We start from the raw sequence: 15,004 nt of genomic DNA, 5'->3' as shown, positions 1-15,004 counted from the left end.
ATGAAAAATGGCTGCGATTAGCACACCATCGGCTAATGAGCAGTAATTATTGCACCGCTCCCAGCTGAGGAGAGTAAGTTGTGGGCGTGTGTGCTCATGCGTGTGTGTTGGAGAAAGAGGGTAAGATGAATGTAAGGAAACTTGTGGGTAAACAGTGGCGTGTATTCATGAGCGGGGGGAAAGGTGTAGGATATAAAAGCTTTGCTGAAGACAGTCAATCAAAAAGTAAGGAAGCTTTTACAGATACAGTATAGGGAGCTGAATACATATTTAGTAGAGGCTGTTATGTGTACGCACATATACACAGTGCATACACGTGCATGAGTGCACTCAGATGCTCAGAAACGAGAATCACACGCACAGTCACAAAAACCCACACTGAATCCAATGAATTCAAATGTACGGGACATGAAATTCTGACTGCAAACACTGCAGATAAGCCGGCAGAGCTGGGATAAAATGTGAGGGGCCGCTGCAGTGGGGATGTTGAAGGAATTCACAATACTAACTTCCACACTCACCTACTGCAAAGAGAGAAATCCCATTGTCAGCTACAGCTCTGGCTGCGGCGTCCACCTGGTCGTCTGAACGTCCGTTTGTGATCATTACAGCTATCTGTACAGGGGTGAGACATAGGAATCAGTCAAGCAGAGTCATTAAACATAACATAACATTATCTTACTCATGCAGTGACCCATATTAAACTATAACCTGACGGTTTGAAGAATAATTTGGATAGTTTAAGTTGTAGCTTCTGCAATTAATTGTCTAAAAATGTGCTGGTTTTTGCTTTCATTATTTATCCACCCTCCAAACAACATTTTGTGTGGATAAAAAGAACATCCTTACAAACACAGTTATGCTCAAAAAGCCCCCGTGGACTTTTGACACGGTTTAACTCATAATTGAATACGTAATTAAACAAATCAAACCCCAAAGACAAAGTGGAATTCAATGATGCTGGCTCACAACGGAGGCTGATAATTTGCCCATTAAGGAAAATTTACTCAGTTCATTCACAGTTCATCCCTCAGTCAATGAAGAAAGGGGGCTGGAAAGCATCAATATGAGAATGTAGCTGCTTTTCTCGCATGTGCTCCGGCTGTACAATTCAATATATCAGCCTAATCCTCAATTCTCTGCCTTCCCACGTCAAGTGTGCTGCTGCAAGATGATTCGCGCGCACTCAGAGATAGCGAGGTGATTGGAATGCTAACCAGCTGTGTTATACTGAGACTACACGGCAGTGTTAGACTGTCAGAGAAATTTACAAAATGGAGAGCTAATGGAGGAGCTTTGGGATACTTGATGAGGCACTTGTGAGACAAGTTTAGATAAGTTTCTGACTAATGCAATTTGGTTAGGGCAGTGGTGCACTCACACATTTTTAGGGGTAGCCAGATGGGGCTACTGAAAAACTTAGGGTGGCACTCCAAAACCAAAAGCCATGACTGAATTTCAGGGATTCTAACATGCTGTTGAAGTCGATAGGCTAGTTGATAATTATGTCAATATGAGAATTAAGGAATCAAATACTGATATACTTAGGTTTCTCATTTCTCATTTCACAGGTAATATTACTTATCATCTGATGTGTATGGACTAATACTAGTACAGCTAACATTTTGAGTTCCACAACAATTCTATTTAATTGTGTTATGCATCTGTATGTGTTAGGGGAATCATTGCTCTTCAAATAGACTGGGTGTCCTTTTCCTTAAAAAGACAGATATACAACTTTAGGGAGCCAGTGTGTAGGATCTAGGGGGATATATTGGTAGAAATGGTATAAAGTATAATAGTTATGTTTTCTCTGGTGTATAACCACCTGAAAATAAGAATCGTTGTGTCTTTGTTACCTACAGTAAGAATGAGCCATTGAAATCTACATAGGTGCTCCTCCTCTGAGATCGCCATGTCATGCTGTGTTTCTACAGTAACCCAGGACAGAAAGCACAAACACTGGCCCTAGGTAGGGACTAACATTTGCATTTTCACGATAAACACCATAGTTAGCAGCCCCTTCGTGACAAGAGCATCAGAAAAACATAAGACTTTTTTAACATTAAACTGTTTTAATCAGTGTTCCTACTGGTTTAAATCACCAGCTCCATTTGTTTTGAAGACAAAGAGACCTCTACAAATAATTTGGCTCCCAATTAAAACCTCCTGAAAGTCTGGATCAGAAATAAGGTAAGCATACATTATCAGAGAAAAAAGGTAAGTACACAATAGCAGGTGCTGGGCTAGCGTTGGAGAAACACTGATTTGTAACATGAAACTGCTTTATTAAGTGTTTTTACTGGTTTTAATCACCTGATCCATTTGTTTTGGAGAGGAAGAGACCTCTGGGGAGAAGTTGCCTCCACAAACCTCCTTAACAATGAACACTGAAGGAATTTTAACCGGGAGAAGTTCATGCTGTTTGCAATCTGCAATCCTTAATACTTGATGCCACCGCCAACATTTTACTCAGACCCTTCTCAGGTTTATGGGAAACTCGTGGGTACCCATAGAACCTATTTCCATTCAGATTTCTTGAGGTGAGAGTTCAAGGGACCCTTTTAAAAATGGTATTATTTACCCCCCTTCCTGACAAGCTAGTATGACATAGTACCAATGGATGCCATAGGTTGTCTAGTTTAAATTGTATCAGGGTGGCAATGCCCCCCTCTGGCCACCCCCTTTGGTGGCGCCCCTGGATAAGGGTCCAAAGGAAAGAGTTGCACTAATCGGATGCAGAATTATTTAGGACTATGTGACAAAGAATGTTAATCTCCATCACTGTGTATCTTTGGATGACCATCTTGGACTTTCTGCGATGTGTCTGGCACCGTGGCACTAGTCTTTCCTTTCCGACAGCCATTGAGCCGACTGAGCGTGTTAACTCCATGACAGAGACAAAATGTACTGCCTCCATCTTTCCTTGTTCTTCCACAAGCAAAACACAAACCAAAGCAGAACAAATCCGGAGCCAGTTGTAACTTTCTATCAGACATACTCTCAGTTTGTATTCCAAGCATAAAGCAGGACCGTTTCATCAGACTCACAGTGGTGTGAAAATGGTACACTAGTTTGTTTTTTCCACAATGTTCTCTGGAGTACAAGTGCAGACTTCTAACTAGTCATTTCCATTCACACAGGGACAGAACATACAACATATGCATGTTAGTGGCCAGCTGGAGGCAGCAGTCTTTGAGGAGTGGGTTGTAATCTTGAATCAATCACTTCCCTGTTGCTTGTATGTCCAAACCTTGTCACACATTTAAAAAGATTTAAGCCAGTTTTTAACATTTGTGCAAGAAGAAGAAGAAAGACCTTTATTTTTAAGTGATTTTACCTCTATCACCTTTGCTGTTGCGATTCTACCTACGGTAAGTGGAGTCAGCTTGTGGGACTGTTTAAAGGGTACAGGATAGCGTTTTCTATGCAAGCAATGTATGGCAGACAGACGCAGTCATCCTGGATGGGTTTTCAGATCTCCCCAGTTGAAGCATTGTACCTTTGGGGCATGGTCTCGACTGATGACAGGGCTGAACACGGGGTCAACCAGAAACTGAAGGGCATCACCAATCCTCCTGGATCCACCCTCATAGGGGAGATCTCTGATGGCTCTGAGCACCTCCTCCAGTGAGCTGTAGTCTGTCAAAGCAATCCGCATCCTGCGAGGAGAGAATTACAGGGAGAGCAAAACTGGATCATATGTAAACATGACAATGCTCTGTATAATCCAAAAACAAGTCAGTAAATAATAGTGTTTGAGATATGGTTTGGTTTTCTGGTCATTTTGTGGGTGAAGTATTCCTTTACATGGCTTGATGGCGATAAGTCAGATAGGTCTGTGCTGAGCTTTGTTATGTTGTTCCCATGTTTGCATTTGAGTTTTACCTTGCGATATCCCCAAAGACAGTGACTCCAAAGCGGACCCCCTCAGGTCCCACCACACTGTCCTTGAAGGAGGAGACGATGGTTGAGATGAAGTCTTTGACACTGGAGAAGCTGGTCTGGCCCACACTCCATGACTCATCCACCAGAAACACTATGTCTGCCTGCACCACCGTCCTGCATGCTGAGGGAGCAATGGGTGAATTAGTGTGTGCACAAATTTCACGGAAGGACGGAGGAGCAGTGGAATTCATGTTTGGAAATTTCATGACAGCTGTATGCTCTTGCTCTAACCATGTATAATCAAATTAATTTGGGCAATCCAAAGTAAATCTTTTTTAAGGTTAAAGGGTATGGCTGGTAATTAAGCTGTATGTTTCCTTCCTATGCTGACCACTAGATAGCAGTCTTGTTCCATCAAGATGAGATTTGCCCTGTTACTTGCTTCTGTCATGCAGCCAGAGCACAGCACAAATCCCCATGAATGTTTAATGAGACACAAGTGAGCCAAAGAGACTATCAATATTCTGAGCACTCCAGCAATAAAACTTTAGTACAGCGATGAGGAACGCTTAGAATAATAAGGTAAACACACCCAAAATCAGGGTCAGTCCCCTCGCTCAAGCAAACAAACGCATTTAACATAAGGATCTGCCGAGTTTGGCACGATTCAGATGCGTTCTAATGTGGAGTTAAAAAGCCAGGCGCACAAAAAAGGTACACTGATGCATTGACTACATGCACACACACACACTCGCACATACATTAGCTCTTGCAACTCTGTCTCAGATGCACACATTCCCACATTGATATACAGTACTGTACAAGCACACACATACACAGAAATCTGCTGCGTGTGCAACCACCCTCTGAGTCAATATTCTGGCATTACATATGCAATAAACCACAGTGACGACAGCATTGATTACACTCGTGAATAAGAGATAGGCACCGCTGATTGTTCTGTAAGTGATAACTCAGCTTCTCTGCTGTCCTCTATTTCATTACAGAGTGTTCCCGCCTCTATTATCTCGCCCTTCTTCCTTTGGCTGCAATCCCAGGATTCACTGGGGGAGACATATGTCTCCAGCCCATGGCGACCTAACATTATGTTCTCCCTCACACACCTGTACATCTCTGGCCACACACCAAGGAAACAACATATCATTGGGAATACCATTTTGGAGTCTTCTCTGGTGCTGAGCTACGATCTCTACCCACATGGAAGCTTCAGTGTCATATATTCAGCAACAAAGAATTCAAAACAGTTAAAGCCACTTATGCAAATAGACAATATACAACAATGTTCATCCTTTACATCCTGAGTTGAGCTTCATATAGGCAGCCAACAAGTCTTGCATACACATGTGGCTTATCCACTTATTGGAATACATTTTCTCCTCCATAGATTTCTGTAAAAACACATAAAACACGGAGGAGACTTTGAGTAAGGAAGCAACTGAAGTCTGGTCTCTGTCAGACAGACACAGACTCTTTGGAGGTGGAAAACAAGATCAATTATCCAGAGGTTTGTCTGTCTGGGCTGGCAGGTGAGAACCACATGCCAGGGATAAGGAGGCGACGCATGCTGAGGGATTAGGAATGGTTTTCTTGAAGGTTATCTATGCTGATATCTCAAAGGTTGTGTACACCTCTGTGTTAGACCACCATTGATTTACGCCTTAGATGTAGCTCAGTGGATACAGCACACGCTGCAGAAAATTCTGCCAGGAAAGAAAATGTCTAAGAAATAATAATGCACTTCTGCAATCAGCTCCAACAAGATCAAGAGAAAAGATGTAAACCATCAGAGAGCACAACTCAAAGGGCCGTCAGGTTCAGATTTAATCAAATGAGTGTAAAAGTTCATCTAAGTAGAGGAAAGTAATTGCAGTAATTTGCACAGAGGCTACAAAGTGTAGGACAGAAATATTAAATGAAATGTGACAAATGAACAGTCATTCCCGCAGGATCTGTTTGCAATTCCATGTACCCAACTTGTCTGGGGCTGGTAAACCTACTACTCTACTCTTGATGTTGTGGCTCTAACTTGAATTCAACCATGCTGTTAAAAAATGTTGAGAGAACCCATAGACAGTATAAATGATGGACATAGGCTCTGTGACGTCACGTCACCCATAGGTTTCTGAAAATCCTTTTATTTTAGTTCAGTGGGTGGCTTAGCTGAAACTAAGCTGGTGGCACCGCCCAATGCACCAGTGATGCGGCAGAGGTGGCGAGAAGCGACTGCTATACCTGGCCCGGAAGATAGCCACAGGTTTCTTAAAGTTAAACTTCACCTCGCCACCCAAATGAGACATCCGGCATCCCCTCTTTACACTCTAACAGCTCCCTGTCTCCTGTCTTCATCTTCGGCGACACTAAAAGTCACAAACTGCACCACCACAACCACCCACACTGAGCAAATGGTTTAGCATTAGCCAAGTATAGCATTACCGTTCAATTAGCGTTAGCATAGACAATTTAATGGTATCATTGCATGGCATTAGCTAACCAACTTGGCAGACTTTTATTTCCCAACCTCACAGAGACACCTTTCGGTCCAAAGTACTGTATTAATACCTTAAATACTTAGACGAAGACTAGAGACTTAGACACATTAATGGTTTAAAAACATTGTCAAGCATTCCCTCCCCTAGCATTGTTAGCTTGGCTATGCTTACCCAAGGCTAATTCACGAGTTGGCTAATTAGCTAGCTAACAAGCTAACTCACCAAATAAATGGTGGACAGACTTCTCGGACGGTCTGTAAAATTAACCGGGCATTAAGGCATTGTCTTTATCCAGTATTTGCTTGAAAAAGTCTCCAAAAGGCACCAACGTCACAAACATGGCCGCCATGTCAAGTTCAGTGATGAAAACAGCTAAGGTTAGTGACAGCACCCACCTGTCACTTAAAGTGGCCACGCCCTTGATTATGCATACTGCAATACTGTTTTTTGCACCAGGCTGTAAACATGTTTATTTGTACAGTCAAGTTCAGCATTTTAACATGGAGTCTGTGGGGATTGACTCACTTTTGGAGCCAGCCTCTAGTGGCCATTTGATGAAGTGTAGTTTTGTTTTTTTTGTTTTTTTTAAAGATTATTTTTCAGGCTTTTGCCTTTAATTGACAGGAGAGAGTGTAATGGGGGGATGACATGCAGCAAACGGTCATGAGCTGGAGTCAAACCCGCGACCGCTGCAGCGAGGTATCACCTCTGTATATGAGGCGCCAGCACTATCCACTACGCTACCGACGCTCCAATGAACTGTAGTTTTTGATAGGGGTGGGCAATGCCACAACATTTGGTTTTAATGGGGTTTGGTCCGAATCAGGGATGAATTTTGTTACAAAGTTGCATAATTGCCTAGAGTTGGTTCGTGTTCTCACAGCAGCAACTACAAGCGGACCAGATCAAATGTCTGTGCGAGAAAGCTGCTCTTGATTGGTCAGAACTTCCATGTGGGAAAAATCCAGGAAGTAAACCAAACATTGAAGAAGAGCACACTTGCAAGATAAATGTTACACTTTCTAACGTCACAATGGAGGGACAACTACGCAGGTTGATTTTAGCGCTGCTCATCGTGGACTATATTGCTGTCATTGTTCATTTTAGTCAAACCATACAGTTTGAAAACGAGGCGCGGCTCCAACTAGAAAACAATGTTTTGATGCATTGGATGTGCTGAATGTGCATATTAAGGCAGTACAGGAGGAGGTGCACATTAATAATCCTCCAGGACTGTAACATGCTCATGTTTAACCCAAACAATGTGTCATGTGACTGCAGTTGGTTTGGATCGAGGTCGGAACACTTTCTCACCACAAATTAACTGCATTAGAATTCATTTGTAACCGCACCGAGACCACCTCTTCAAGAAGGTCTTGAACAAACCGCACTTTGGGGGCAAGCGTACTTGAGTTCGATTGAACCGAACCAAACAGGACTGGTGTGAAAGAATCCTAAGTGCAAGCAGAGGAACATAATTTTTTCACAGATTATCTGTCCCATGTGCTTCTGTCTGGATAAAGTGACAGTTTCAGCAAATATGACAAAAAGTTTTTCTTATAAAAGTTACCAACCTCAACTGTAATGGAACATTGAGGTGCCAGTCAGCTTATTAACTCGAAATTGACCACATGCCGCTTCTTGTGTGTAATATGAAACACTCAGCCCTCAGGGTTGCTACAGAAGGCCACATGATGTGATATGACAGCATGTGAATTAACACTGTCACGAATAAACAATGACAACGGTTACAAGGGAGCATATAGCTTCAAATATGGCCTTGGGCTATTTATATCCACCATAATTCTGCCCAACAACTTTACCAATCACTTTCTGCCAACCACGTTCCAGGTGGAAGAAATCTAACTTTTGATTGGCTGATTGACCTTTTGGCGACATCCAATAGCACCTGGGGCGAAGGTTCTGTAGCTAGGAGATGAGTTTGACAGGCTGGCAGACAGAGTGCTGTACTGTACATGAGGCTAGCAGATGTTTAAATTCCCTGACTAGACACAGTCTGGAGAGAGAGTGGAGCTGAGTTAGTGTCGGCCCGTGTACCAATCCATGTGTGGAGATTTAATGATGGAGCGCTCGTACAGACTGTGTTCATTGAGCACCTGCCCTTTCTTTGGCCCAAGCATCCAAGTCATCTAATTCATAGATCCGTGCACATTGCTGACAATCAGACATATGGTGTTGACTCAGAAAAAAGCAACTGATGGTGCCATAAGGCGGTGTCACTTCTCTTAGGGAGGGAAAGGTTGAGAAACAGAACAAAATGAAGAAAAAGGTGACTGAGGGGACTGGCTAAAATTCTGTATAAATGAATGACTGAATAAGTGAGAGAGTAAACAAGTAAAGAAAAAAGCTTGATGGTGCTTTATTTGTTGTTGAAAACAATAAATAGTAGAAACATTAGAATGAATCACATGTTTGTGTGTGTCCATTGGATGTAGGATTCAGAGGTGTGGACTCAAGTCACATGAATTTGACTCGAGTCACAAATTTGATGACTTTAGACCTGACAAAATCAAAAATACTTATTTACTTGATTGGGACTTTGACACCAGTGACTTGTGACTTTACTTGGACTTGAAAATAATTGATACCTTCCTCCAAGCCCAGAGATGAAAAAGTTTGTTATTTAAAAAGTGTGCCATCAATCATTAACCTTAATTCCCTGAATTATCTTACATTAAGACTATTCATGCTGAGTTGACACTTAATTCCCCATCCTCTTTTTTAACCAATCCTACAGTTTCTAATCAAGTTGCAGGAGAGAAGCATGAGAACTATTGATATGTTAAAAGCGCCAGTTGAAAAAAAAATGATATTAAGCATAAATTTGTTTATGTACAAAAACCATGTGGTTGACAACAAAAAAACTGCAGTATGCAAAATGTGGGGGTCGGAAAATTACTCTTCACTAAGCCCCGCCCCTTTGTGATGGTCCGTCAAGCTGTCAGAGTAAGCATGGAGCCCACATTGTAACTAACTGCACTCCTTGAAGAAATGTTATCATATTTATGGAAAAATGAACCAGTGATTCCAGAGAGAAGCAGACAGAGGGGTCTACAGTCTGTGTTTGAAGGATATATCCAGGATGTCAAACTGACTCAGCAGCAACAACAGGTTAAAAAGACAAAGATAGTTAGAAGCTAAAGCCGAACTATAGGCTACAGATCACAGTGTAAAAGTGAACCACCACATCACTGCTGATCGCCACACAAGACAATGAATATAAAGGGAAACTTTGCTGATATTGAACCAGCTGTGTGGCATCGCAGTGTGTGCAGATGAACGGTGTTTGGCTTTGTGCCCTGTGCCACCGCCAGTGGTCGGACCTGTCTGCCTTCCCACAGAGCTGTCGGGGAGCTCTGTGGGAAGGCAGACACCGTTCTTCTGCGCACACTGTGATGACACAGAGCTGGTTCAATATCAGCAAAGTTTCCCTGCTTCCCTTCACTGGTTCCTGTACAGCAGGGTCAGTCTATGTTTCACTGTTATAATCATTAAAAAGCAAAAGTAGCATGTGTATACATTCAGTAGGCTATATCTTCAGTAGCTAGCTAGCTAACCCTACACTTTTCAGGGCTTGATTTTGGTTTTGGAACAGGGAAGAAACGTATATCTTTTTCCAACCTCTCCAGGTCATGAGTATCATTAATACACAACGTGCCCCAGCCACAACATTTAGCTCCAAATCCACACAACCAGCCTGAAAATGAAGGAAATCTGAAACGACTGCAAAAGTCAATGGAGTACAGCTATGTTGTTGTCGGTCCCTGGTCTGAGTTGGCCTGATGCTACGTTATGATTGGTCAGTTTGTGTCAGGGGGCGGGACTTAGCGAAGGGTCAGTTAGAGATGGAACTTCTTTTAACATTTTAAGTTGCACAAAGAACAGTAAGTCAAGACCAATGTCAACATAGTTAGCGAACTAATTCTTAGCTAACATTACGCACATCGTGACTTGTTTAGGACTTTAACCTCAAAGTGTAGGACTTAGGACTTGACTTGGGATTTGTCAGTCTTAACTTGGGACCTGAGTACAAAGACTAGAGACTCACTTGTGACTTGCAAAACAATGACTCAGTCTAACCTTTTGTAGGAAAGTCAAACCTTACCTTCAGCCTGTGCTGTGACGCTTTGATGGGAGAGAGAAAGGGACAGCAGAAAGATCCACACAGACGAGTGGCCCATGCTCTTCCTCTCCTCCTCTTCCTCCTTCGATCACCTGCTCCTCCTCCTCCCAGTTCTTCTCTTCACGAATCCCCTTCTTAAATTCCACTCCACAATCATCAATTCCAACTCTTCTCTCCTCTTATCTGAAAGTATACAGATGAATAGAGAGAGGGAGAAAAGTCATTAGAGGCACTCAAAGATAAAATGTAATCAGACATTTTTTAATTTGTAAAGGACTCATGGTTCTTCTGCGGAGTCGGAGAGTTTTTCTTGCACATCTCAAGCGACACAGTGTTAAATAAATTTATGTGTAAGCCAAGGAGAGGTGTCTTGGTAGAGAACTTTGACAGGCTGACAACACATAATAAATTTTCCATGTCATGTCAATAAAACTTTTTCATGATACTTGGCTGTGTGCAACTGAATCTCATCCAAATTACACTGCATATCACCATCAGTGATTATATAGAAATATCCAATCAAAAATAAATTCAGTTATTTCCTGTTTATGTATTGTTATTGTAATGATTTAGCCAATGTAGCATAATGTTGTACTTGCTCCCGATACTACGCGTGCAGTCCCTGTAAACAGTTTTATAACAAATTCCAATGACACCATGGAAATAAAAGCATCAAAAGGGCTTTTAAACTGTCCAATATGACTCCAGCTATTAAAAGCTGTTATTGGGAAGTCTTAACAATTTGAACATAAACATGAACATTAAAATTTATTACCTCACTAATCTATTATGCCTGTCTTTCATGGTAGGGTGACCTGGATAAATGCCACTGTTCATCCTGTTCATAAATGATTTTTTTTTTTCAACATCTCCTGAATTGAAATTTGTCGCCATTAAAGGTACTTTAAAGATACATTATGGAGGGATTACCTGAAAACAAAGTATATACTGTATGTTTGTATCCCCGCAGCGCTCAAGTGAAGCCGAGGCTTTATAAAAAGGTTACATGAACCTCATGTAACATGTAGCTCACCACTGCAACCAATTTGTCTTTATAATCTATTAACCCAGGTTTCATTTTCATATGAAGGCATAGCTGGATCAAGATCCCCGACCTTCATTGTTGTCATTCAAGCATAACTATTGCAACTGTGTCAGCCTCAAAAGGAGCATTGCATTAAAGACTACACACATACAAAGAATAACACAATGCACGACTGAAATGGAGCTCAGCGTAAGTTCAATCAGGGAGACTTTCTTTATGCTATATCCATTCGCAATTCCTTCTCTGTCCCACTCCTACCACTTCCACCAATCAGCTGACTATGGGTGTTCCCTCTCCTGGTTAGCCAATCAAACGTTGCCACGATCTCATGTTGCAGCTGCCAAACTTTAAATCTCTTCTCCTCTCTGCTCCTGTCAGCTGTCATTTTAGGCAGAATCGTCATACCCTCCTCCACCCCATTCACCTCCAGTCACTTTATCCAGAGCCCAGGACGAGCTCATCAAAAGCCCACTCCTCTTAATCCAGATCCTCAGCTCCCTCTTCATCTCATCACCACCACCAGTGTCTAGACTCCATGGGGGGGGTTCCCTAATCTACTATGTCTTTACCACCCTCCCGGAATAGATGACATCATGATGGGGTACTGATGCACATGTAAATAAATATTCTTTTCTCTCAGAACGAGTCTCTCCTGACTGAAATAAAGTCAAGTACAAATTTTAGGTACTTTTACTTTCCTTTAGTGTTTTAATCTCATGTCACTCACTTCAGAGAGAAATGTTATACTTTTCATTCCACTACAGTTAGTTGATGACTTTAGTTACTATTTACTTTACAAATTAAGATTTCTGCACACAAACCATATGGAAATCTACAAGTGCATCTGAAACGATAAGTCAATTGATTAGAATATGACTGGAAATTATTTGGACAATTGTTTAAATCATTACTACTTTTAATACTTGAATATACTACAATGCAGGAGTATTTCTGTAGTGTGGAATTAGTGCTTTTACTTAAGTAAAGGATATGAATACCTCCTCCACCAGTGAGTATGACAGATATGGAGTGATGTGTGTTGGGGTGCTGACTGACATGTGGTCGGTGTTGGAATACTGCCCATAATCAGTGGCTTGGGGGTGACATGGAAGTAAATATTGCATGCTCCAATGATGGCAGCTCCTCAGACTTGTCAGAGTGAGGAGGTGTCTGAGTTCACTCGTGCAGTCTCTGCTAGTGCTAGTCAATCCTCCAGGTGTTTACTGGCATTTGGTGGGATAAGCTCAGCAAACAGAATGAGAAGACAATCATGAATAAGCGTAATAGAACATACAGTAATGGTGGGTTTTACACAAAGAGATCTTAATTTTAAGGTCATTTTGGCTGTACAAATGGCTGTTGATAATAACATGTCATATATAAATATAAAAGGGAGCACACCTGTGAGTTTTTAGTTGCTTATTTTCCAAAATCATGAGGCCAACAAAGAACACACTGCTGGGCTTGCTCTCCCACAGACACACATTAATAAAGATGGATATCTAAAGTTGTGAATATGGAAATGACTTTATGAGATCAAGGAAGTAAGATAAAGTGTCTCATCATATATTACTGAAAGAGAAGAACGCTTCATGACTTGGAAATGCCAGTTCATAACAGCCGCCACGCTTTGATTCAGGCTACTTTTAAGTCAAACTTTGTGCTGCTTGTTGAATATTTTTTTGGACTGAAGACAAAACTGGATAACTTTCAGTTAAAGTAGCTTGAAGAGGAGATGCAAATTCGAGCGGCGTGACACGTTCAAGGAAGCTCATGAATGATTCTACAGGTGCGAAAGATATTTGGATCGGTCAACCAAACCTCTGGACCTCATGCCCTCATCCCAGACTGAGGATAACAAACTCCCCGAGGGCCTGCTATACCCCTGGAACTCACACTGCAGAGGTGATTATCTACAGAGCTAAGGCCGAGCCAGCATGGCTAATTGCATCCGATGTGTATGTGCACATACTACATTGCACTTGCATTGAAGTTTCCACCTGTTATGTTTTACGCATGTTTCACTGTTTAAAGGGGAACTGCGGCCATTTTCAAAATTCATACATGTAATTTCCATGGTCTAAGACAGTCCAAAAACATTAGTAGACATGAAAAACTCTCTTCCAAATCCAAACGCTAGAGTGCTAAAACTCAAAAGCTGCTCTATAGGCAATGACATGGAAAAGATGTTCTAGGTGACACTGGGAGCACCCAGGGGAATGTTCTGAGTATATGGGTACATTTTCTGTTTCTGAACTGACAATACTACAATAGAGAAAAGCTCATTTGGATGTAAAAAAAAAAAAGAAAGAAAGAAAACAAACATGGGTCCACAAAATCTGGCTCCTATCCATTGTCAGCAGTTCCAGACTGTATACCCAGTGACATCACAAGTTTGAGACTCACCTCTCTGGTTTCTGTGTTTGAGAGTAGCTCATGTTCACGAATATTGATTGAACTGTCTTTCTTCTTTCTTTGTTCCCCTTTAACCACAACACGGTGACACCATAGCAAATTTGCAGTGTTGGCAAATAGTAAAGTACATGTAATTATTGGCTCAACTATATTTTGCAGAAACTTGCAAGTAGTTCTGCAACATTTTTATCCTCAAAGTGATTCAAGTAGTTAAATTACCTTTTTGTTTTTGCCATTTTTCAAGTCGATAACCACCTAAACTACACAGGATTTTGGGCCATAAAAGGAAAGGAATTATTTTATTTTATCTTATCATTGCTGGACCCTCTTTGACCACACTTAGTCATAGGTAGTGATTACTGCTAGTTAACAACAAATGTTCAGAGAAGTTGTTGCATGCTATGTTATAAGATACCTGGCTAACTGAGTGATCCTGCCTGGTGGAATACCGCCACTTGGACTCTAGCTTCTGGAAGGTGGGTGTCTAACTAATGACCATTGTATACAAAAAACAAAGCTGACATTCCTGTTACTTTCTCTCAGATAGTGGGGTATTTCTTTTTTTTTTGGCTTATGTATGACCTGTGAACAAGTACACACTTTTTGCAATTAACTTTATTGAGTGTAGTTTTTTTTTTAATTTTTCACCAGCTGTGTGACTTTAAACTAACATTTCTTAACAAATTTAATGCCAGAGTCGAACTGTTTCAGTGTCAGTGTTAGTTTGTTGGGATCATTTAGCGACTTGGTGTTGGATTTTACCCGTTGTTGCTGTGTTAGCTTGTGCTAATTGGGTAGACATTGAACCAGGGGCGAAAATCCCATTTCATAGTTGGGGGGGACAATAAACAGTAAAATTTTAGAGAATAATTCCAGGGGGGGACAAGGAAAAAAAGTTGTAGCCTGTCTTTTATACAGCATCTTTTACCGCAATTTGACGCTTTAATCTTCTCTCTATCTCTCCAACAGGCAGAGTGAATGTCTATACTAACTAAACTAAAA

The 15,004-nt window shown here is 41.4% G+C and overlaps 1 protein-coding gene across 1 annotated transcript in view; it reads right to left on the bottom strand.

Moving 5' to 3' along the window:
• The window catches only part of col7a1l (collagen type VII alpha 1-like), a 94,645-nt gene that overhangs the window by 73,171 nt on the left and 6,470 nt on the right, over positions 1 to 15,004 (bottom strand). Inside the window, exons 2-5 of the mRNA XM_050036872.1 lie at positions 10,525 to 10,725; positions 3,889 to 4,069; positions 3,503 to 3,662; positions 522 to 615 (exon numbers count right to left, since the gene is read on the bottom strand). Of these exons, the coding sequence (XP_049892829.1) occupies positions 522 to 615; positions 3,503 to 3,662; positions 3,889 to 4,069; positions 10,525 to 10,600 (511 nt within the window). The 5' untranslated portion in view covers positions 10,601 to 10,725. The remainder of the gene's footprint in view (positions 1 to 521; positions 616 to 3,502; positions 3,663 to 3,888; positions 4,070 to 10,524; positions 10,726 to 15,004) is intronic.

Source organism: Epinephelus moara, chromosome 23, assembly GCF_006386435.1.
Source record: "Epinephelus moara isolate mb chromosome 23, YSFRI_EMoa_1.0, whole genome shotgun sequence".
Taxonomy (NCBI): domain Eukaryota; kingdom Metazoa; phylum Chordata; class Actinopteri; order Perciformes; family Serranidae; genus Epinephelus; species Epinephelus moara.
Note: the sequence above shows the minus strand (reverse complement) of the source record. Positions and strands in the feature narration are given on the sequence as shown.